This window comes from Phascolarctos cinereus, unplaced genomic scaffold (assembly GCF_003287225.1).
Source record: "Phascolarctos cinereus isolate Bilbo 61053 unplaced genomic scaffold, phaCin_HiC Scaffold_8;HRSCAF=390, whole genome shotgun sequence".
Classification (NCBI taxonomy): domain Eukaryota; kingdom Metazoa; phylum Chordata; class Mammalia; order Diprotodontia; family Phascolarctidae; genus Phascolarctos; species Phascolarctos cinereus.
The window spans coordinates 53,367,339-53,391,496 of record NW_027556291.1 but is presented as its reverse complement, the minus strand read 5'-3'; the positions used below and the strand labels follow the sequence as shown (position 1 = coordinate 53,391,496).

Genomic DNA, 24,158 nt, shown 5'->3' with positions numbered 1-24,158 from the left:
ATATCAAAGTGCTTGCTTTCTCAAGGGGAGGAGCAAAGGAAGAGAAGGAAGGAATTTGGAACTCAAAAAATCATAAAAAATGAACATGAGAATTGTTTTTACATGTAATTAAGAAAAAATAAAATAGGGGCAGCTAGGTGGCACAGTGGAAAGAGCTCTGACCCTGGAGTCAGGAGGACCTGAGTTCAAATCCAGCCTCAGACATATAACACTAGCTGTGTGACTCTGGACAAGTCACTTAAATCCCAATTGCCTTGCCAAAAGAGAAGAAAAACATTTTAAAAAATCTAGAGGCAGCTAGGTGGCGCAGTGGATAGAGAGCCAGCCCTGAATTCAGAACCTGAGTTCAAATCTGACCTCAGACACATAACACTAGCTGTGTGACCCTGGACAAGTCACTTAACCCCACTGCCTAGACCCCCCCCCCAAAAAAATTGGTGAGTTGCCTATGCATCCACATTGGTCCCTTTTACTTTTTCCTCATTAGAATTATTTCTCTTTGTGTCTTCAGAATTACATTCTTGAGCATCTCCCATCCCTCCTGGGCTGACTTTCCACATATCCTTTTATCTCCATGGTATCATATTTCTTTTTCTCCTTTGACCTCTTTGAAACTCATTTTCTCAAAATCTTGGGCGTGTATCAGACCAGGCACAGCTTTTCTCTTCTTTATCACAAACTCTAGGAGGAAGTGGTCTCTTCCCCCAGGGTTCCCATCATTTCTAACCCAGCAACCTCTCTGTTAGTGAGAATCAAATCCAGAACAGAATTCTCCCTTACTGGTGCCTCCACCTTTTGAAGGATGAAATCATCACTAAGGCAAGTCAAGAAGTTATTACCTACACTGCCTCTGGCAGAGAGAGCGAGTGCTACAGCAGATGCGTGGATAATTAAAGACCTACATCACTACAGTACCCTGCCCCAGTTAGATTGGACTTCAATGTAGTGATTTCTTAAAGCAGGATGCACCTGGAGTCTGAAGCAATTAGGTAATACTGGGAGCCTAGAGATGGAAGCTCATGCTCTCTTACCAGGCCTCTCTTTTTCACGATCCTACTAGCAATCTGCCATCACTATACAGCTCTGAAAGGGCCTGGAAACCGAGCTGTCTTCCTGAGACAAAGTGTCACAGGATCACAAATTTCAAGCTAGAAGGGCCCTCAGAGGCCCTCTAGTCCAAGCCCCTCATTTTACAGTAGAGGAAACAGAGACCCAGGGAGGGGAAAGTAATCTGTCCAAGGTCACACAGGTGGTAATCATCAGAGCTGGCATCTGAACCTGGCCCTCCAACTTCCAGAACCAGTGTCCTCTCCACTGTACCCAGATGCCCTCAACGTATCCTGTCACCTGACATCCCTGGCTTAGGGAACAGATAAGGTGTATTCTACTTTCTCCCTGGTCCACAGTAGCCAAAGCAAGGCCACAATCACTGCTGACTTGCTTTGATCTCCTTTGAAAATATCTCTATAACTCATGCACAGGAGTCCTGTCAGAAATGTGAGTCAGCAAACCACATAGTGGCACTTGGAAAGCAATTTTGTTCTTCCTTAGCCGGGTGTGTGTATGGGGGGGGGGGAAGGTCAGGCACTTGAGAAACTCACAGAATGACCTCCTAGCCCCACCAGAGCCTCTGCTCCACAGATGTGTATTTCATTGGGGAAAATTGCCCTCAAAGTCTCCCCCATCACTGGGCTACCTGGTTCCTCTTGTACAGATATACAGTCATCTTGTAGGAATGTGTTGTTTTATGTCCTAGAGGCATGGGGGGGCAGATGGGGGAGTAGCCTTTTGTCAAATGAAGAATTATACAAAGTGGGGGGCAGCTAGGTGGTGCAGTGGATAGAGCACTGGCCCTGAAGTCAGGAGTACCTGAGTTCAAATCCGGGCTCAGACCAAACACTTGACACTTACTAGCTGTGTGACCCTGGGCAAGTCACTTAACCCCAAATGCCTTTAAAAAAAATAAAAAGAAGAAGAATTATACAAAGTGGACCTATTTGGGGGATATCAAGGCATAGTGGAGGATATGAGATTCTGAGTGAAGGTATCTGGATATCCATGCACTACCACAAACTAGCTGTGTGACTCCTCCTATTCTGGTCTCAGTTTCCCTACCAGTAAAACAAGGGTTAATAACGCTTATGCTACCTACTACATGGGACAATTGTGGGGAAAAAATGATTTACAAACTTTTAAATTGCTATAGAAATAGAGCAATGGATTTGGAATCAGAGGATTTGCATTCAGATCCTGCTTCTGTAGGACCTTGGACAAATCCCTTCCCTTCCCTGGGCCTCATTTCCCCCACTGTAAAATGAGGGGATTGGACTCGATGGTCTTCTAGGGCTATTCTAGTTCTAGTTACTGGATCCTATGGGTGACTTTGAACAAGTCCCTTCCCCTCCCCAGGCCTCAGTTTCCTCCTCTATAAAATGAGGAGGCTGGCCTAGAGGACTCTGAGGGCCCTTCCTGTTCTGAATCTATGATCCTAAAAACACAAGCTGTTATTATTCAGACAGATGTGCATCTATTGGGTTTGCCAATACATGTGTATAGATGTGTGGCCCTAGCACCTCAGCTGGGTTGACCCTCTAAGCTGAACTTCCACGGATCAGAGTCCCACAGGATGGGAAGGCATGAGTGGATTTCAACCTGCCCCATTGGTAGAAATGCCCACATCAGTGGGATTCTAGATCCAACTGAGTATTTGTAAATTTGCTTAGGAGGTGGCTCAGTGGATAGAGCCCTGGGCCTGAAGTTAGGAAGACCTGAATTCAAGTCCAGGCTCAGATACTTACTAGCCATGTGACCCTGGGCCAGTCACTTCACCCTGTTTGCCTCAGTTTCCTCAGCTGTAAAATAAGCTGGAGAAGGAAATGGCAAACCACTCCAGTATCTCTGCCAAGAAAACCCCAAATCGGGTCACGACTGAACAACAAAACAAGTAGTTTGCCTGAAGACCTCCAAGGAAGGGCACACCCACCATCTCCTAAAGTAGCCCATTCCATTTTGGGACAGCTCTCATCTGGCCTCTTTGCACCTTCCACCCACTGTAGCTCATTTTCCCCTTTAGGGCTAAACAGAACAACTCATTACCCCCTCCTCTGCTATCAGTGTGCCCCCACTAAGCATCCCTAGTTCCTTGAATTGATTCTCACATGACATGGATTCAAGGCCCCTTACCATCCTAGTTAAGCTCAGATCTTTTTCAGAGTAAGTGCTGTCTAAACATGCCTCTTCCCATGTCTTGTACTTGTAAAGTTGACTTTTTGCACCCAAGTTTGACTTTACATTTATCCCTACTGAATGTTATCTTATTACATTCAACTCAATGCTCTAGCCTGTCAAGACCCTTTTGGATCTGGACTCTGTCATCCAGTGTGTTAACTATTCCTTCTAGCTAAGATCCCCTGCAAATCTGAGCAACTCTTCTCTGTCTGCATCCAAGCTACTGATCAAAAATGATAAAAAGGGTAGGGCCCAACACCAACAGATACTGGGAGTATGTGACCACCAGAGCCCTCATCCACTAGTTAGGAACCTTATCAAAAAGGAAGATGAGGCTAGTTTAGCACGATCTGTTCTTGAGGAGGCCATCCTGGCTCTTTGTAACTACTACTTCCCTTTCATCCTCCTCCTCCTTTCATAGTCCCTTCCAGAATTTTCCCACAAATCAAAGTCAAGCTCACTAGCCTATGGTTTGCACTGTGCTGTCTCCTCTTATTTGGAAATTGGGACATCTGCCCATCTCCAGGTTTGTGGTACCTCTATCATGTCCCAGGATGTTTCAAATATCCCTGGCAGTGACTCAGCGATCTCACCCACCCCTTCTCTTGGTACCTGAGGATGTAGTTCATCTGGGCCAGGTGTCTCGAATTCATCAAGGGCAGCTTGGAGCTCTCTTACTCTCCCCTTACTTACCTTAGTATTAACTCCCTGCTAGTCATTTTTTGTTCTGTCCCTTTCAGGGCAAAGGTTGTTCTCCTTGCCAGAGAAATCAGAAACAAAATAATAATTGAAGAGCTCTGCCTGCTCTCATGTTATCATCATCCCAACCACCCCAAGCAAAGGGCTTATCCCTTCTTCAATTCTCCTTTTTCTCCCTCTTTGTGCTCCCCTTGGCAGCTATCTCCTGTTACCTGGTTTTGCTTTCATCTTCAGCACATTTTTTAAAAATCTAAGTTAGCTGGCGAGTTCTCTATTCATCCACATCAGTTTCTTCAGATAAATCCCATCCTTCCTCTTCATTGGAATTGTTTCCCTTTGTAGCTTCACAATTTCATTGTTGGGCATCTCCCATCCCTCCTGGGCTTACCTCCCCCATAGCACTTCACTCCATGGGATACTACCTAACTTACTTCTGAACTCTTTGAAATATGCTTTCCCTAAATTTAGAGTATATTTCAGACCCTGCCCAGCTCTTTTCTCCTTCTCTGTCACAATGATTACTTTCTCCCAGAGTTCCCATCATTTCTACCCCCAGGAACCTCCTTGTTCATGAAAATTAGATCCAAAATAGAATTTTCCCTTATTGGTTCCTCACCTGTTGAAGGGGGCAAGTAAAGTCAAGAAGTTATTAGCTACTCTCCCTTCTGCAAAGAGCTCCAGCTGTTGTCTAGATAATTGAAAACTATTCCCCGCTCCTCCCTCTCCCTCTGCATCAGTACTATATCATGACTCTGTGTCAGACTTCTGATCTATTTTCCAAATACCTCATCTATTTCTTCTTTCTGTCCAGGTGGTCTGTAGTATACTCCAATGACAGTATCATTTCTGTTTCTCTCTCCTTTGAATTTAACCCAAATACTCTCCTGTCATGCATAGTTCCCCCTATGGTTCCTTGAGGGAGAATCCTCACATAAATATACCTTCTTATTATGCAACATTACCCCACCTTATCTCTTTTTACCTCTACCCTTTTTACCTCTACCCCATCTCTCTCTCTCTCTCTCTTTTTTTTTTTTACTTTTTGGTGAGGCAATCAGGGTTAAGTGACTTGCCCAGGGTCACACTGCCAGTTAAGTGTCAAGTGTCTGAGGCTGGATTTGAACTCAGGTCCTCCTAACTCCAAGGCCAGAGCTCAATCCACTGCACCACCTAGCTGTCCCTTACCCTGTCTCCTTTTAATAAAGCATATGCATCCAGTCATGGCACAATAATATTTATGAAGTCAAGGTTACCTCCTTGAGTTGGAACCTCTAATTTCTCTTGTTTGTTGCCTAAACTTTGAGCATTTATGTGTGGACATCTGGGGCTATGGGTCTTACTACTGGCTCTATTCTTGCATTTTGTCTCTTGTGAATTTCTGGGAGTCTAAGCTGCTATTCTTGGGGGATATACATAAACGGTCTTCTCTCTTCCTCATCCTTTTCAGTTTAAATCCTTTTTTATTAGCTTTGCAAGTCACCTGTGAAAATACATTCTTACCAGCCTCTATTTAGTATAATCCATCTCTGGTTAGGAACCTAGTATACCTCCATTATAACTTATGGTCCAGAAGTCTAACTCACATTCTTAGATACTACCTTCTTAGCCAGATGTTCACTTCCCAAATTCATTTTTTTCTCTTCTTCATCCCTTTCCTCCAATGGTTAACAGTAAGGAAACTGCAAACAGTGCCCACATGGTCTTCAGTTTCTCTCCTAAGACTTCATAATTATCGGTAACACATTTTAGTTTCCTTCTGGAAGTATCATTTTCGCTCACATGCCTCACCCAACGTAGCTAGTTTGTCTTCCATTTTGATAACTCTTTGGATGTTTCCTAATATACCCCAGAAAGAGGACAGACTCTGTTCTTGTGATCAGGTCAACAAATAACTGGCCCGGTACTCCTGAGCAAGGAATCATTAGCTACTACTATTTTTCCCTTTGTCCTCTGACCTCTACTAGAAGATTTCTCCCCTAACAGCTCCTGTTTTTAAGTTAGATGCATAACTGTCCTTTTCCTTCTCTCTCTCTCTCATTATATTCCCCCTATTCTCTATCATTCTAACAAGGGCCAAGTCTCCCCTCCTCCACCTCAGATCTCTTTTACCACTGAAGCCTCGACTATTTCCTTTACCAAGGCTTCATTCTCCCTTGCAACTGGGGAGTGTGGACCCTTTGAGACCCTTCACCTTCTCCGCCAGGAGGGAGATCAACTACGCTTGGAACATAGAGCCTGATGTGAACCGAGTTCCTTTGGGTGCCTCAGGCTGAACCACACTGATCACTGCCAGCCACTGGGCAGTTTCACTTACTGCTCCTAGTAGGGACCTGCTAAGGTACTCTGTTGACCAGCCTTGGGCACACCTGAAAATCTGCAGGTTGCCAGGAACCCCAAAAGACCTTCCTCCACCTGACTACTGCAGCTCTTTCCTGGGCTTCCTGATCACATGGATTCCCCCCCCCCATCACTCCCAGAGAAGCCCAACTGCTTGCTGTCTCCTCCTCCCACCTCACCCCAAAAATGCCCAGCCCCAAAGACAATTTGGCTGTACCCACCTTCATGTCTTGGCACTTGCCACTCATCTGATAAGGAATACATACTTACTTAGAATCCGTGTCCCTCCTTTTCCTTCAAAACTCACCTCCTCCAAGGAGCCTTCCCTGATTGACCCACTCCACTAGGCTCATCCTTTTGCTGTGTCCCCTCAGGTTACATATTCTGTTGATACTTTATTAATTAATCATTCCTAAGAACAGAAAAGAGTTCTCTTGCTGGCTTAACAGACGCAAACACCGAGGGATAAGGAGAAGATGTAGGAGACTTGAGAAGATGTAGGAGACTTGCTTTCTATGGGTTCATATGCTGCTTTGTAAATGTTCTCAAATTATTGTTCACCATGTGACAGCAATTGGGTGATACTGCATGAAGTGCCCTGAGCCTGAACTCCAGTTCTGCCGCAGCTTGTTTGGGCAAGACCCTTCCATCCTCCCCTCAACCTCGATTTCCCCCTCTGTCCAATGGGATTGAAGTAGATGATCTCTAAGGTACTTCTCAGCTCTGACATTCTTTGGAATCCCTAACCAACCCCTCTTTCCTCCCCTGCAGGCCAGGTTGGCAAATGACCCACATGGGCAAGGAAATGGGATTAGGGACTTTTTATCTTAGGTCTGCAGAGTGGAGCCACAAATCTCTCTCCCAACTAGGCCCCACCTGAATTTGATCACATTCACTCCAAGGAACAGGATCTGAAGAGAATGGGATCCAGGTCACCTTTCAATAAGCCTGGTCTCCCAGGACAAGGCAATCAAGCAAGTCTCATTCTCCCCATGTTACAGATGAGGAGACCGAGGCCTGATGAGTGGCAGAGCCAGGACTCAAGTGTAGGTCTCCTTACTTCCAGGTACCAGGCCACACTGGCTCCCAAGGGCAGGTGATTTTTTTTAGAAATAGAGAAGGGGTCAGGACATTCACTGCCCAGGGAGAAAAGCTGGGGGCCCTGACCACTATGCAGGACCCAAGGATCTACCAAGAGGGGAAAAGAGGGGGATTGAGTATGACCTTGGGCAATGGCCAATTTACCAAGAGGCAGCCTTGGTGAAGGCCTGGGCTATTGCCTCAATAATCCAGATAGTCATCTTTTATAAAGTGCCTTAAGGTTTGCAGAGGGTTTGATAAGCATTGTCTCATTTGATAATGGACCCTGTGAAGTAGGTGCTATCATTATCCCCATTTGAAGAAGAAGGAAACTGAGGCTCAGAGAGAGGTTAGGAGACTTACTCAGGGTCACACAGCTAGTTAAGTATCTGTCAGAAGCAGTGTTTGTACCCAGAGGAGAGTGTCTGCAGTAATGAAGGTCTTGCTTCAGAGTGCTCAGATTGGGGAGGGGGGAGGCCACCGATTTGTGCTTCAGTTTCCTTTATGTCAAGGGAATCCCCTCAGAGCTGCTGAGGCTGGAGGCTGAAACACTAACCGCCCTCCAGGGGAGTAAAGGAGACTTCGCCAGAGCTGAGTTCAGCACCAGCTGCTCCTAAGTAGCCCAGAAGCTGATTCAGGCTTGGGCTTGGTGGGAACCGAGCCAGGGAATTCCGGGGAGACTCCCCTGCCTGTACGATAACAGTCTAGGGCTCAGGCTGAACTCAGGGATTGCCAAGCACCCCCACCCACAGATGGCTTGAGTGGAGAAGAGCATGGGAGCAGCCAGGCCAAAGGTCAGCTCCAGGATTCCCTTCTGTGCTACACTAAGGTTGACCTCGAGGTCCAGCTTTCCCCACACCCTCAAGCCTATGGATTCTCCTGGAACCCTCCCCTCCCCTTTTCCCCTCCTCAAGGTTCCCTCTTCATTTTGCCTTATGCCCCACGAACTCTGCAACAAAGCTAAGTGTGACCCTTACTTGATCTTAGAGGATGTTCAGAATCCATTCCAGTTTCTTCTTGTCCTCTATAGGCTTGTTGGATCAAGGTGACAGGCACAGTCTGCGGCTGTGGGACAAAGGCTGCCTTCAAGTCCCTCCCCCAACCAGGCCCCACTGCCTTCTGAACACGTTCACTACAAAGCATCGGGCTATAAAGCAAAGACCGTTGGCTTTGCCACCCAAGGATCTAGAATCAAATTTGCCCCTCAGTGCCATTTACCAGCAGTGTGACCTTGGGGAAAACACATAACCTCTTCTGGTCTCAGTTTCCTCATCTGTCAAATGAGGCCAGTTACATGGGAGGTTGCCTCTAGATCTATGCTCCTACTATGTGTGACCTTGGACAAGTAACTTCCCCTCCATGGGCCTCAGTTTCCTCCTCTGTAAAATGTAGGGGTTGGACTAGATGGATCTCTGAGGTCCCTTCCAGCTCTAGACCTAGGATTCTGTGTGTAACCTTGGGTAACTTCCCTCTCAGAGCCTCAGTTTCTTCATCTGTAAAATGAGGTAGCTGGTTGGATTTGAGGACTTCCAGTGCCTCTTAGCTTTGATCCTATGATTTGAAGATAATGGGACCCAGTTCACCTCCCTATAAGCCCATTCCCTTGGGGTTCTGTGTGGGGATCAGACTTTGACCTGATTAGGCCCATGCCCTAACTGGCTGAACAGAGTCAGATCAAAACCCTAGCATTGATGGGTTGACCTCATTTAAAGTAGACATCTCTCTATTATCCAAAGGATGCTGCTTTCTGGGGCCTTTTGGGAAGGAATTCCAGACTCCTTGCCTTTTCAGACAAGGGAAGTCTAAACCAGAGTGAACCCCTCCCAAGCCTGAAACATCTCATTCCAGGCTTCTGTCACCAATAATTGGAGGCCATAATTCAGGCCCGTGGGATTCTGCAGCCTGTGAAGTATTTGAAAAAAAAAAAAAGCAAATCATGTCTGACTACCTCAGGGAAACAGCTAGGCTAAGCAGCCTTATTATTTTAAATCTTTAAATCCTACTTTATTGGACCCAGAAGGAAATTTTCAGCCCTTAAGAAGAAGGAAGACATGGAGCTGGTGTAGCTGCCCAATGAGTAAGGTTGGGCTTTCTAACAGGAGGCAGCTTCAGTCTTCCCCACCCCCCAATTGTTGCTTTAAAGTAGCTTCCCCAAAATTCTGACAAAGATGGGGCACAGGCTACCTGGGCTAGGCGGCCTGGAAGGAGAGGGTGCCCCCTCAGAGCCTGAAAGAGGCTGGCTCCTAGGAGGTGTCTGGATAATGGCGTAAAAAGGATGCTGGGGGTCTTGCTGACGCACCCTGGCCCTGCAGAGCTGTTCACTCACCCTGCGGTGAATCCCCCATATTAGGGCCCCAGGGAAACCGCAGAGGCAGGTCCTCCACCCCACCCCACCACCACTGGCTGCTGCCAAAGCCCTACCCTGCAGCCCTGTGCCATTGAGGGGAGGGGCTCTCCAAGCCCTTTGCAATAGGGGTGAGATGCAATACATGAATATCATTAGTAGCACTCAAAGAAAATTGATGAGGGTTTGGGCACCTAGGGAGCAAGCTGCAGGGAGCTGCTTGGATCCAGAGGAGACTGGAATCCACCCCCAGGCTTCATGCCTGGGCATCCGCAGCCAGGCACGACACTCACTCATACATATGCACAGACACACACACACATCACACACAGGACAATCAATCAATCAATAAGCATTTATTAAGCAGTTATTACAGTGCCAGGCACTGTTCAGGATATACACATACACACACACCCCAGGACAGGCACAGACATACAAACCCAGCTACAGACACACTGAACAATCAATCAATCAACAAATATTTATTAAGTGTCTGCTCAAGAGGCCAGGCAGTAATGCAGAGGAGACACACAGACATTCACAGAGACGCACAGAGACTCAGACCCACACAGACAGACACAGACGCACACACAAGACAGACACTCTACAGGACAGATACGCTAACACGAAGATACACAACGATAAGAGACACATATTTCCAGACACAGAACAATCAATTAAACAAGCAACAAGCATTTAATAAGTGGCTACTGTGTGCTGGGCACTGTACTGGGCAGACACACACATAACACCCCCCCCATACACACACAGTCCCAGACTTAAACATAGACACAGACACACCCACATACATATCCAGACGCACTGGCGGGCAGAGGGCTGCATAAGCCGAGAGCACTGACGGACACACACACACACACACACACACACACACACACACACACACACACACACACACATGTACATCTCCCCCCCGCCGTCCCCCACCTCCCGCCGGCGCAGCGCATCGCAGCTCAGCGCAGCTCGGCCCCGACCCCCCTCCTCTCCCAGCCAACCCGCTCAGCGCAACGAGCGCTCCGCACCGAGCGCGCACCGCACCGAGCGCTCCCAAGCGCTCCGCACCGAGCGCGCGGCGCGGCGCAGCAGCAGGGGCGGGGGGGGCAGGGACTGGGGGGCCCCGGGGCTGCTTCTCCCACTCCCACCGTCACCGGGGCTAGTGCGCTCGCGGGCACGCATGCCAGGCACCCAGTTCCAACCTGCCCGGGACAGGCGGCTGGCTAGCCGCTGGGCAGGTAGACGGGAGGGTAGGCGGGCGGCGTGCGCGGCGCCTCTACTTACTTACCCATGGAATCGGCCAGCGAGATTTCGCTGGAGCGCTGCTGAGTCAGGGACTGGTGCATGGAGAGAGGCGCGGCGCTGCAGCGCCCTCCGCCCCAGTTCCCGGGCTCGGGAACCTCCGCCTGCCCCGCCGTGGCCATGGTGTCGGCCGTTCGCTCCCTCCCGGAGCCCCGCTAGGAGACAGCGCTCGCTCAGGAGCTGCAGCCCAGCCGCCGCCGCCGCCGCCGCCGCCGCCACCGCCTCCTCTCCTTCTCTATTCCCAGGGCGCCCGCGGCATTGGCTGGCTGGCTGGCGGTCTGCGCTTGCGCAACCTTCCCCCCTACACACACACCCGCACCCCCCTCCGCCCTCCCCATCCCTACACCCCTCCCCAGCCCCAGCCCCATCTCTTCCCCCCTTACTTCTAGACTGCGCCCATTTAGGACCCCGTTCTAGTCAGAAAAGTGGAGGGGGTGATTATATTGGGGTGTTGCGGTGGAGAAAAGGGGGAATGCGGAGAAGCCTTCTGATGTAAAGTTGGATTTGGGGGGCCAGGGTCACACACTCAGCCGCAAGCTCGCTCTCACACACTCACACACACTCACACACACAGACACACGGGCTTTGCAGTGTTCTCTGCATTGCCCCAGGGAAGACACCAGGGAGCTAGCAGAGGAGCCAGCAAAACCATCAAGGGGATTAACCAGGACAGGGACTAGGGGCTTGTGGCCCCTTCGGTCTTAGAGATTAAGGCTGAGAAGAAATAAGATGGGATCTGGCCAGTCATGGAGAGCTAGCATGCGGAGAAAGGCACCGGGGTTGTTGTCAGGGGAGCTAGGTTCGAATCCCCCCTGTTGCTTTCTCCCTTCCTGGGCCTCAGTTTCCTCCTCTGTCAAATGAATGAATAGGTTGGAAGAGATGGCCTCTGAAATTCCTTCCTGAAATTCCAGTTCTAGATTTAGGATCCTAACTATGTGACCATAAGCAAGTCACTTCACTTCCTCAGTTTCCTTCTCTGTAACATGAACAGGCGATTTAAGAACCAGACCTCGTCCAACTCTTGGATCCTGGAACTAGAGACAGAAAGGCTGCAGCTTCAGGTGCAGGTCGAGTAATGAGCCTTATTTCGTTTTAGACTCAGAGCAACTCAGTGAGGAACGGCAGGAATTCGTATCCCCATTTATACATGGGGAAACTGAGGCCCAGAGGGGGTGGGGCGGTGACTTGCCTCAAATCCCTCTGTGAAACCGTGGTGGAGTCCCGATTAGAACCTAGGTCTCCAAGACTCCCGGATTACTGGGGGGGTTTCTACTCCAGTAGTTGGAAAGAAAGGTGGCTTCCCCACTGTAGTAAGCTTATGCAACACGTTATTCTAGCAGGGAGTACCAGCGGGAAATAGAGATCAATTCAGAAAGGTCCATGGATGGCAGGTCCATGACGGGTTAATGGAACAGCTGGTTGGTCGCTGCTGCAAAAACCCCACCGTCTCTCCAACACCGTTAATCTCCGGGGAATGTCATATGGGTATAAATCAAGGAAAACGAAGAACTCCAAAGAAGGCACAATTGCGGGTGACCCAAAGATCACGGGAAAGACACGGTGGGTGGAAATAGGTGACAACACGTTAGGGAAGGGCTCTGCAAGAAAGGGGGAAGGGCCGGGAAAGGCGGTTGTCATACAGGGCGAGTCAAGGAGCAAGGAGCTGGGAGATGGGCCCCCTTAGCTACGAGGCAGGGCTCCATGGAGGAAAAGGTAGATCCGGCCACGACTGCTTGGAAACAAATGTATGGAAAACTGGAGAACTGGAGAACGCACCCATAGTCACCCACCTCTGCAGAGAAGGGGGGGGGAGGGAATGCATATATTGTTTAGTTTTAACATTTTTATTGATCTTTTTTTTAAAATATCACCTACATTTCCCAGTGTATCCCTGCCCTCCTCAAAGTGTTATCCCCTTGTATGAAAGGATAAAAACAAGAGAAGAAAACAACCAGCCCAGCTGAACTAACCAACATGTTGAAAACGTGTGAGGTACTCAGTGGGCCTGCAGTGAAGTGAGGGAGGGCACTTTGAGATATTAAAAGCCCCAGGGGGCCTCCAGCATGAGAAAGGGACCGAAGGAATGACACCAGAATATGGAGGCCACTTGCACAGGATGAGTAGGTACAGGGAGGAGGTGGCTTAGCACCAGCAGAAAATCTTACCCACACTGGTGATGTCACACATGCATTCATAGGATCATAGCTCTAGAGCTGGAAGGGGTCTCAAAGACCCCCTCATTTTACTGAGGAGGAAATGGAGGGCCAGGGAAGGGAAGTGATCAGCCCAGAGTCTCACCTAGGCCCCTACATGTAGAGCTAAAAGGGACCTGAGAGTATGACCCCCTCATTTTACAGAGGGGGAAACTGAGGCCCTGCTAGAGGAAGGGACTTACCTAAGGTCACACACAGGTTTTGATATGGAAGTGCCCTCTTCATAGGTCATCCAGTCCAAACCCCTCATTTTACAGAGGAGGAAACTGAGGCCTTGGGCCCTGCCCCAGATCATACAAGTTAGTAATGATGGAATTTGGACCTAATCCTTTGCACTCCAAAGTCAATGCTTTTTCCACTGTACTATACCCCAGGGCCCCTTCTGATCTTTGATGGCAATCTTGTCTTCTGGCCCCTTGCTTCCTGAAAAGGCATGCCTTGAGGCCCCCATCAGAGGTGGAATCCTGGACTGGTTGGGCTGTGGGACTGCTCATACTCCTGGAGGGTTGAGGGGATACACTTCCTACCCTCTGATGTTTTTGTAAATAAAAACTGTGCCCTAGTATCCTGAGGGATGCACCCACACAGAAGGGAGATCACCCTGCCTTTCCTTCCCTTGGCCGCTGCCAGAAGCCCCATCCCTTTACCCTGCCTCCCCACCCTCTACTCCCCAAAAAGGAAAGGCACTCTCTTCTGGGTCAGAGGGACCCAAGGCCTGATCTGCATCTGTCTCACTGACCTGACCACTAGGCCTTGCTTTCTTTATCTGGGAAATGGGAATCACAACCCCTGCCCTTTCCCAGCTTCCTAGGGAGACAAGGGGCTTCCTGAGGTTAAGATGAAAACCATCTGTAAACACTTTGGGGGCCTCAGGGGATGGACTAAAGGAGAGAGAAAAGAAGTGGGCCTGTAGGTCCTAGGACACAGAAAGCAGGCTCTGCTCCCAGCTGGGCCACTTCCTTATTAATCACAGAGAAGGCCCCAGGCCCCTGGCTGAGCCTATTTCCTTCCCGGCAAAATGGGCAGAGGAATGCTCCTCCTGCAGCTCACAAGGGGTGAGACTGTGGAGGCCAGCTGAGAAAGCGGATGGGAAAGGGCTTCAGAAGCTATCAGTCAAGAACCCAGGGAAGCCGAAGGTATTAATAGAAGAGACTCTCCACATGCCCTCCCTCTCTGCTTGAGCCCTGGGCCACTTGGTTTATGCCTCTTCTGCACTTACCACGTCTCTTGTGGGCTTAATCACAGTCTGCCTGGTAGTGTAGTTATCTGTGTGTAAGTCTTGCTGCCTTCCCTTTGAGACCAAGCTCCTGCAGGGGCAGGGCCAGGAAGAGAAAAGGGGAGAGAGGGAGGGAGAGAGGAAGGAAGCAGGGAGGAAAGGAAGCAGGGAGGGAGAGAGGAAGGAAGCAGGGAGGAAAGGAAGCAGGGAAGAAAGGAAGGAAGGAGGGAGGGAGTGAAGGAAGGAAGCAGGGAGGGAGTAAAGGAAGGAGGGAGGGAGGGATAGAGGAAAAAATCAGGGAGGAAAAGAAGGAGGGAGGGAGAAAGAAAAGAAGGAGGGAGGGAGAAAGGAAAGAAGGAAGCAGGGAGGGAAAGAAGGAGGGAGGGAGAGAGGAAGGAAGCAGGGAGGAAAGGAAGCAGGGAGGGAGAGAGGAAGGAAGCAGGGAGGAAAGGAAGGAAGGAGGGAGAGAAGAAGGAAGCAGGGAAGGAAGGGAAGGAAGAAAGGAAGGAAGCAGGGAGTGAAAGAAGAAAGGAAGCTGGGAGGGAGGGAGGGAGGAAGGAAAAAAGGGAGGAAGGGAAGAAGGAAGTGAGGGAGGGAAGGAAGGAAGAAGGGAGGGAGGGAGGCAGCCTGCCCTCAGCAGAAAGCAACACTAGGTGTTACCTTCCCCTCAGGCAGCCAGGCAGAGCTGTCCTCCCACACAAATACTTTGTATTTCTTTTTGGGGTGCCAGCTGTATCCGACCAGTGAAAAGTAAGCTCCTTCATCTTTTGCTTTGTATCTCCAGCATCCAGCAAAGTCCCTGGTACATGGAACACACGCGACAAATGTTTGTGGAAGCTTGGTCACCAGAAAAGTTGCAAAAATGCATCTGTCTGGATCCAAGCTCGAGAGCTGGGAGACCTCAGGGCCATCAAAGTTCATCCCCCTCATTTTACACTGGAGGAAACAGAGGTTCAGGAACAGGAAGAGACTTGCCCAGGATCATACAGCTAGTGTTAGAAAGGATTGAAAAAAAAAAAAAAAGAAAGGATTGGAGCCCGGGTCCCCTGGACTGCCAGGCCAGGCTTCCCTGTGCTACATTTACCCCCTCCTGGTTTTGCAGAGGAAAGAGATGGTAAGTGGGGAATATTGGTCAGTTTGGCCAAAATGCTTTCCCCCTATTTTATCATTCCTCCTTTTTGTTCCTCCTCAATAAGAAGGGGGTGGGGTGGGGAGGATATTTGCAGAAATGAAGGCGGTGTACAAACAAAAACATCAATACAATTTTAAAAACAAATACTAATTGTCATCTCTGCTGTCTGGTTTACTGATGGACAAGTGTGATTTATGGCAGGACATGGTGGGAGACCAGGCTGGGGCAGAGTCAGGATAGATCTGGGTTCAAGCCCCATGCCTGCTGCCTATGGACTATGTGACCCTGGGTAAGTCCCTTTCCTTCTCAGTGCCCCAGGAATCCCCCTAAGTTGCAGAGCAGGTGAAACTCTAAGTTGGTAGAAAGAGTTCCCTATGCCGATGAAATCATAGGGATGTTGGTGGGGGTTTTTAAATCATTTGACTGATACAGTGTGTGTGTGTGTGTGTGTGTGTGTGTGTGTGTGTGTGTGTGTGTGTATTCGAGTTCATACATGCCTGCCTGTGAGCTCCTGAAGAGAATGTAAAGTTCTCAGATGCGGGGCCCCCAGCCTGGTCTACTCCATCAAAGCCCCTAATTTACTTTTACCACTATGTACATCTTCTTGGGACAATGATAATAATGCTAATAATATCAAGATTATCCCTCCCTCCCAATTCCCACTTCAACTGTTTTGTGGACTCAAAATGCTTTCCTTAGGATACTCTTGTGAGATAAGTCATTGTTGCAAATGTTCTTCCCATTGTACAGAAGAGGAAACTGAGGTTCATTATATATGAGCATGAGTTATTGTTACTAATGCGATTAAGTGCCTCATCCACAGTAATTCTACCATTTGGACCAGAACCCAAAATGGGACCAAAGCCCTACCTAGGGCCATCTCTTTCTCTCTCTCTCTCTCTCTCTCTCTCTCTCTCTCTCTCTCTCTCTCTCTCTCTCTTCTCTCTCTCTCTCTCTCTTTCTCTCTCTTTGAAGGCAGTTGGAGTTAAGTGACTTGCCCGGGATCACAATGTCTGAGGCTGGATTTGAACTGAGGTCCTCCTGACTCCAGGCCGGTGCGCTATCCACTGCAGGGCCACCTAGCTGCCCCTAGCTTCCTCTTCTAAAGTTACCTTCTGTCTGCCTTATATGTATCTTGTAAGTCTCTAGGTGTTTGCATATTGTCTCCCCCATTAGATTGGGCGCTCCTAGAAGGGAAAGATGGTATTTTTGCCTTTATTTGCATCTTCAGCCCTTAGCACAGTGCCTAGCACACAGTAAGTGCAGAATAAATGTTTATTACCTAATCAGCAGCTTGCAACGTCACTTCTCCACAAAGGTCTTCATGCTATGTTTATCATAGTGCCTAGCACTTAAATGTTTGTAGACTGCAATACCATCTTGCCTCTTAGATGTAAATCCAATCCTCTTTGAAATGAGTGAGTAACCAGGAACCCTGTCCTGGAATGAAAAACCTTCGGCCTATGCCTCCCAACTGTGTTCTCTGGAACAACCTGTCCGGTTCTTGTGAGTAGCCCAAATCTTACCACCAGAGGTAGGTAGTGAGTACCAGAGTCAGGGCCTTCCTCATCTGACCAGTGGGGATGAGACTCCTGGCCCCAGTGGGCAAGAGGAGGATGCTTTCCAAACCTCCCTGCCCTCCCAGCATGGAGGTTCACTTGTGGCTGCTACATCCTCCTGAGAAAGGAGACTTGGAATATGGGATCTTAATCTGGGGTCTGTGAATCTGCCGGTTGATTTTTTAATATTTTATTCGCTGCTGTTCATAATGAGATTCCTTCGTAATGCTCTGAATTTTATTTGATGCATTTAAAAGCAGAATTGTGTGGCTCCACCAATCAGTCTCTTCAGCTTGCCTGAGGGGTTGAAGACACAAGGAAGGCTAAGAATCCCCCACCTTAACTTGACATCAGAACTCCCAGGCTTCTTAGAGATGGAAGGGACTGCAGAGGCCTAGATCTAGTCTAACCCCTTCATTTTACAGAGGAGGAAACTGAGGTCCATCAAAGGGAAGGAACTTACCTAAGGTCACACCTAGGCTCCTAGATCCAGAACTGGAAGGGACCTCAGAGAGCTAAATCTAATCTAATCCCTTCATTTTACAGTGGAGGAAACTGTAAAGGCAGGGGAAAGGACTTGCCCGGGGTCACACAGCTGATACAAGTGTTTGAGGTGGGATTTGACCCCAGATCTTCCAAGTTCAGGGCCCTAATCACCATGACATGCTGCCTCTCTGTCTGGCAGCTCCAATAAGCCACCTTCTTGGGCACCCCATGGGATTCTGAATGTAGACACTCAGGGAACCCCAGCATGGCTTTGAGGCCTGAGCAGTGACTATACCTGAGCTGCCGCTAGGCCAGCAGCAAGCCAGGCCTCATATCCAGAGACTGGGGCATCCACATGGCCAGAAGAGAACTGACCAAATGGGAAATGCTGGAAATAGCAACCACCATATGGCCCTGCTCAGCCCATGCTCCCGCTTTTCACAGAAGGAGCAGAAACTTTCTGTTCTGGAAAGTTCTGGAAAGAACTTTCACTCTCAGGGAGCCATTCAATTTCAAATCAAGGGCAATTTTTCCCAGGCTCCTGGGCTGTCTGTGAGGCATTCTGGAAGGCATCCTGCCTTTGTAGGTGGTAGAGATCTGGGTTCAAATCCTGCCTCTAACATTTACTAGCTGTGTGACCAAGGGCAAGACATTTATCTCCTCTGAGCCTCAATTTTCTCATCTGTTAAATCGGTTAGTTAGTCTACAAACATTTATTAAGCACCTGCTATGTGCCAGGCACTGTGCTAAGTGCTGAGGATATAGATAAAAAGAAAAAGACAGGCCCTGCCCTGAAGGAGCTCACAGTCTAATGGGAGATGACCTGATACTCCTGGGCCAAAAAGCCTGGGACAGGGAGACAGTAGCCAGCATAAGGGCATGCTGGAGAAGTCCAGATAAACCCAGCTAAGTGCAGCTGGTGGGAAACAAGAATACCACCTACCTCACAAGGTTGTCATGGGGTCCAAATTAAACTGCCAAAGAATTTTGGGCAGCCCAAGAAAAACGTAGAGGATGTTTTCTTCTACATTTTTTGAGGGCCCAATATCCTTTGGTGGGCTGCAAGTTGTGCAGGCCTGCCTTACGGTAATACATAAATGTCAGATTTTTTTTTTGTTTTGTGGAAAACCTATATGAATTTTATGTTTAACTGGCTCCTGATAAAGCCCAGAGGCCTGATATGGACAAGTCACTACCCTCCTTGGGCCTCAGTTTCCTCCTTTGTCCAATTAAGGCCCTCCCTCCCCCTCCAACTTCATCTTTCTCGGTTGACAGTCAGCGACTCCCTTGATGAATGGTCCTTCAGGCCAATGGAGGCTGCTGTCAAAAGAATGAAAATGCCTTATAAATCACAGGCTTAGACATTTTGAGCTAGTAGGAACATTAGAAAGGATTTAGCCCAACCTCCTCATTTTTAGATGAAGTAACCAGGGAGGTGAGGTTAGGCCCAAGGTCACACAGGTAATAAGTGTCAGAGTCAGGGTTTGAACCCAGGTCCTCTGACACCCAAACCACCATGCTATCTCCCAAAAGAGGAGAGGAAGGGAATATGGCCCGAAGTGGGCGGCATCCCAATCTCTAATCTTCTGTTCAGGGACTCACTAGGTACCTGCAGGGAGAGGTGGGGGAAAGGAGTGGGCCTGTTACCCTGATCCTGAAGTATTGGGCTTAAGTAAAGATGCAGCCATCTGGCATCCCATGCCATCTTGACCTCTGACCCAACCCAGAACATTTTTCATACGTCATTTGTACACAGAGATGGGAGTACTGAACTGGTTCATGGTGTACTGGTTGCAGAGAGACCAGCAGTACCCTACTGTCTAGCCCCAAGGGAGCCTCCATGGGCCCCCACGTGCCCTGGGGTGGCACAGACTGGCCCCACCTTCTGATGGGTTTGTGAGGGCATCAGATCCACATCATAATGTAGGGCCACCATAGCTGCCTCCCCAGAAGTGTGGGGGGAGGGCTTTCCTTCAATGGCTGAGACCTGGAGGAGGAGTTACATGTGGAGTGTGGTGGGGGATCACGGGTAGAATCACAAAGGGAAGTGTAAGGATCTTATGGGACAGACTGCCTGCCACCAGCACCCAGGCCCCTGCAGGCTGCCCAGAGACTTTAGGTTCCCAGTGAAATCAGCACCTTCATCTTCTTTTTGTTTATTTGATTTGGACATTGCCTTCATGTTTAAAAGTGATACATTTATGCATGAATAGTATTCAAAAATAGCCCGTAATTTTTTCTATTGCTTACCACCCTCCAAGGGTCTTGTACCCCACAGTATAGAAAACTTTTATATGGGAGGGAGAGTGAATAATCATAGTCAAGAAATCACAGTTCTTTGGAAATAGTAAGGCATTTATATGTATTTATACACAAACATATATATGGTGAACACATGTTCAATATAAAGGTTGTATTGTTCTCTCTCTATTTCACACACACACACACACACACACACACACACACACACACACACACACACACACACACAGAGGCATGAATAGCCTTTAGCAAGGGGCCAGAAGACCTGTACACACTTCGGGCCCCTCTCTTTCCAGTCACTCCCTCGGCAGTCTTTCCAAACTCCAATCATCCTCCCTCCTGCACCCCGCCCCCCAACCTTCCATATCATGAATTGGCCAAGGGGAGCTAGGAGACAATAGTCAGTATCATGATGTCCAGCTCCCCTGGAGGGAAGGCAGAATGTTAGGACCTTGGTGGGCAGATGCCCTGTACGTCTGACTCCCATAATGCAGTGCTCAACCCAGCTCTGCCACGCACTTCACAAATACCCTCTGGTTGTCGGCCCAACAGCACTGACAACGGGCCCAGCTTCCAGATCCTCATATTATTGTGTCTCAGCACTGGGGTGTGAGAAGCACTGGGCACTTGGGTTTGGGAGCCATACCTTGAGGGCAAGACAGGCAAACATATTTCTTTCTGGAGCAAAAGAAGACATGCAAACATGACTTAACAATCCCAAAAGGTGGAGCTGCTTTCTTAAATCCTATTCTCCCAGATTTTTCCTTCTCTTTGTTTCCTGCTCCCTCTTTCAAAGTGTGTTATGCATCTGATTAATGTATCTTTTAATCTGCCCTTCCTCTTATTCCCCAAACCAGAGAACATGCTAAGAGCATCATCCCTCACAGGGCTCCACACAGGCTCATGGGGAATGAAGAATGTTTCTCTCTCTTGTCTCTAAAGAGAATATACACCCCAAGGGCCCACAAAAAACAGGCCAAGTCTTGTTTGGGAAGAAAAACTCAGGCAATGTCTATTTTCAGTAAGTAGCCTTTTTTTAGGTAATGAGAAAGAAAATCTGTGGGTTTGATTATTATTTGAATGATTTCACTGAGTTTGAAAAGTTGTCAATTTGGGGTTTAGTAAATTAGGACCCTTCATTATAGTTCTTGGTTCAGAGTGGTGTTTGCATAGTCACATAACTCTACAAAAAGGCCTCCTCTGGGGGGCAGCTAGGTGGTGCAGTGGATAGAGCTTCAGCCTTGGAGTCAGGAGAACCTGAATTCAAATCTGGCCTCAGATACTTGACACTTACTAGCTGTGTGACCCAGGACAAGTCACTTAACCCTCCTTGCCTAGCCAAAAAAAAAAAAAAAGGCCTCCTCTCATGTCTCATCACGTCACGGATGTGATGCCAGATTTTTAAATCTCATGTCAAGAGTGCAAGAGCTTAGGAGGGTCTGACCCACCTGGAAAGGCCTAGAAATAGACCGTGTTTGCTGTCTAGACACCACCCTAAGTGCAAAAGGGCTCAGCACCAGTAGACTGGCTACTTGATGTTAAGCCCTTTAGCCATGATGACCCTTGAACAAGGGCCTTCAGTTCTAAGCAAGCCCCTTCTACCTCTCTAGTGATGGAGAAAAGGAGAGGAAAGAGCATAGGACTTGGAGTCAGGAAGACTTGGGTTCAAATCCCATCTCAGGATACCTCTGTCAACCTCAGTTTCCCCCTTTGCAAAATGAGCAAGTGAGACTAGATTTAGGCCTCTCGGGTTCTGTCCAGCTCTAGCTCTTGGATCCTATAGGTGACCTTGGGCCTAACCTCACCTCCCTGTTTACTTCACCTAAAAATGAGGAGGTTGGGCTAAATCCTTTTCTATGTTCCTACTAGCTCAAAATGTGATTTATAAGGCATTTTCATTCTTTTGACAGCAGCCTCCATTGGCCTGAAGGGCCATTCATCAAGGGAGCCGATGACTGTCAACAGGGAAAGATAAAGCTGGAGGGGGAGGGAGGGCCTTAATTGGACAAAGGAGGAAACTGAGGCCCAAGGAGGGTAGTGACTTGTCCATATCAGGCCTCTGGGCTTTATCAGGAGCCAGTTAAACATAAAATTCATATAAGTTTTCCTCAAAAAAAAATCTGACATTTATGTATTGCTGTAAGGTTTAAGTTGATCCCCACAGCAATCCTGTAAGGAGGCAACATGAACATGTACACTTGTTTTCCCAGTTCCTTCCAGCTCTGGATCTATGATCCCATGATTTTTGATCCTGTGTGTGCCCTTGGGCCCACATTTTAACTCTCTGTGCCTCAGTTTCCTCCTCTGAAAAATGAGAGGGTCAGACGAGATGGCCTGTAAAGTTCCTTCTGGTTCTAGAGTTCAGGTACTATGTTTCTAGGAAAGTGTTGAAAATGACATCATTTTTATACCATCTAGCAACATTATGGTAACTGTCGGTCCTCAGAATATGAGATCTTTGTCCAATAACTAAGACATTAAAGGAAGACTGCCTGAAAAACTGAATCACATCCATGTAGTTCAGAGGGTCCCAGCCCAGTGAGGGGTCTCTGGGCAGATTTCAGGGGGTCTGAGAACTTAGATGGGGGGTGGAAATGTCATCTTGGTTTTCACTGACCTCTAACTGAAATGTAGCATTTCCTCCAATTACTGAACAACATATAATACTGAGACGGCTTCCCCAGACCACCAAAGGGCTCCCTGACACCTAACCGCACCCATGGCCTAGACATTCTCTCCAGAAGTGAAATCCACAAGCCTAAAGGAAGCAGCATCTGAATGGAAGGCTGGCTTCCACCTTCTCCTTGGAAAATCAAACAAAGGACTTAGGATCAATCAATTAATCACCCTGCAGTGATTAAGGACTGACTGTGTGCCACAAACTGTGTTGGGCTCTAGGAATACAAACACAAAGAATGAGACAATCCTCCAGGAGGAGGCAACATGAACACACACACACACACACACACACACACACACACACACAGAAGAAAAAAAATAAATCCAAGGCAGTTAGGCAGATAAGACACTAAGCAGTTCAGGGGGTAAGCAAAGACTTCATGTAGAAGGTGATGCTTGTTCATGATTGTCTTTCGTTCGCAAAGAGGACCAACGGCATCAGAAGGGTGATATCTTGACTTGCAAGTGAATTGGATTTAAGTGAGGCAGGGCTGTGCAAAGTCACCAGCCTCACTTTCACCTCCAGGGTCATTGGAGTCCAGTGGCAAGACATAGGTCAGGAGGACCAGAGATGACCCCAGATGAAGCAGGAGACCTTGGCCTTTTTAAGCTAAAGTCTTTCCCAGGTCTCAGCCTGTCTGAGGCAACACCCATTCAGTAGTTAAAGGGTAGGTGAGAATTGAGGTAAAAGATGGCCTACCCTGCCTATACAAAAGACTCAATCAGGGAAGGGAAGACCCTCAGGATTTTCTGGCCAGGGTGGTGCTTGAGCTGCATCTTGAAGGAAGAGAAGGATTATATAAGGTAGAGATGAGGAAGGAGGACATTCCAGGCATGGGGAACAGCTAGGGCAAAGACATGGAGATAAGAAATGGAGAAATAGTATGTGAGGAACAGAAAGAAAGCCAGCTTGACTGGAGCAACCAAAAAGCGTTAGACGTGGAGTGATAGGATCTTAGCTCTAGAGCTGAGAGGGACCTCAGAGGTCAACTAGTCTAACCCTCTTATTTCACAGAGGAGGAAACTGAGGCCCCAGGAGGGGAAGGGACTGACCCAAGGTCACACAGGTAGTAAATGGCCGAGCTGAGGATGGAATCCATGTTCTCTGACTGCCAAGCCATTTCTTTTCCCACTGACCGCTGACTCCCAAATTGGGGGTGGTTTCATCCTATGTCCAAAGCAACAAGAAAGCCCAGGGACACATTGTTGTTTTACTTTGCAGTACTCACAATGAACCTGTGCTCGAGACCATCAGAATGAAAAGAATTGCAACCTATGAACCACCATCATTGCCAAGGAACTAGGAAGAAGGAAAAGAGATTTTCTATGGCAGAAGTTCAGAAGCAGACAAGAGTGACAGTTTCAACAGTAACACATAGGCTTTTTAAAAAATACACATTAAAAAACTTTCTTTTAAAAAACCAGCTGTACCTAATATAAATTTGTGGTTTCACATTTAATCTTCTTTTCTTTTTTGAAAAGGTTCTTTCTTTGGATTAAATTCGGATTTTCTTTGGATTAAATTCAAAATGAAAAAACAAAAAAAATTTTTAAATTTCTATTAAGAACTTGCCAGCTTTCTAAGCTAGGACATGTCCCATAACACTCC

At 48.1% G+C, this 24,158-nt stretch overlaps 1 protein-coding gene across 3 annotated transcripts in view; it reads right to left on the bottom strand.

Moving 5' to 3' along the window:
- Positions 1 to 11,218, bottom strand: part of TMEM255A (transmembrane protein 255A) — a 91,809-nt gene extending 80,591 nt beyond the window's left edge. For 2 of the 3 annotated variants that reach the window (XM_020975140.1, XM_020975141.1), the window contains exon 1: positions 10,989 to 11,218. In XM_020975140.1, the coding sequence (XP_020830799.1) occupies positions 10,989 to 11,124 (136 nt within the window). In that variant the 5' untranslated portion in view covers positions 11,125 to 11,218. Of the gene's footprint in view, positions 1 to 8,321; positions 8,405 to 10,988 lie in introns of those variants that run through there. The other variant, XM_020975143.2, reaches the window with a different exon arrangement.
- Between the last annotated feature and the right edge of the window lie 12,940 nt (positions 11,219 to 24,158).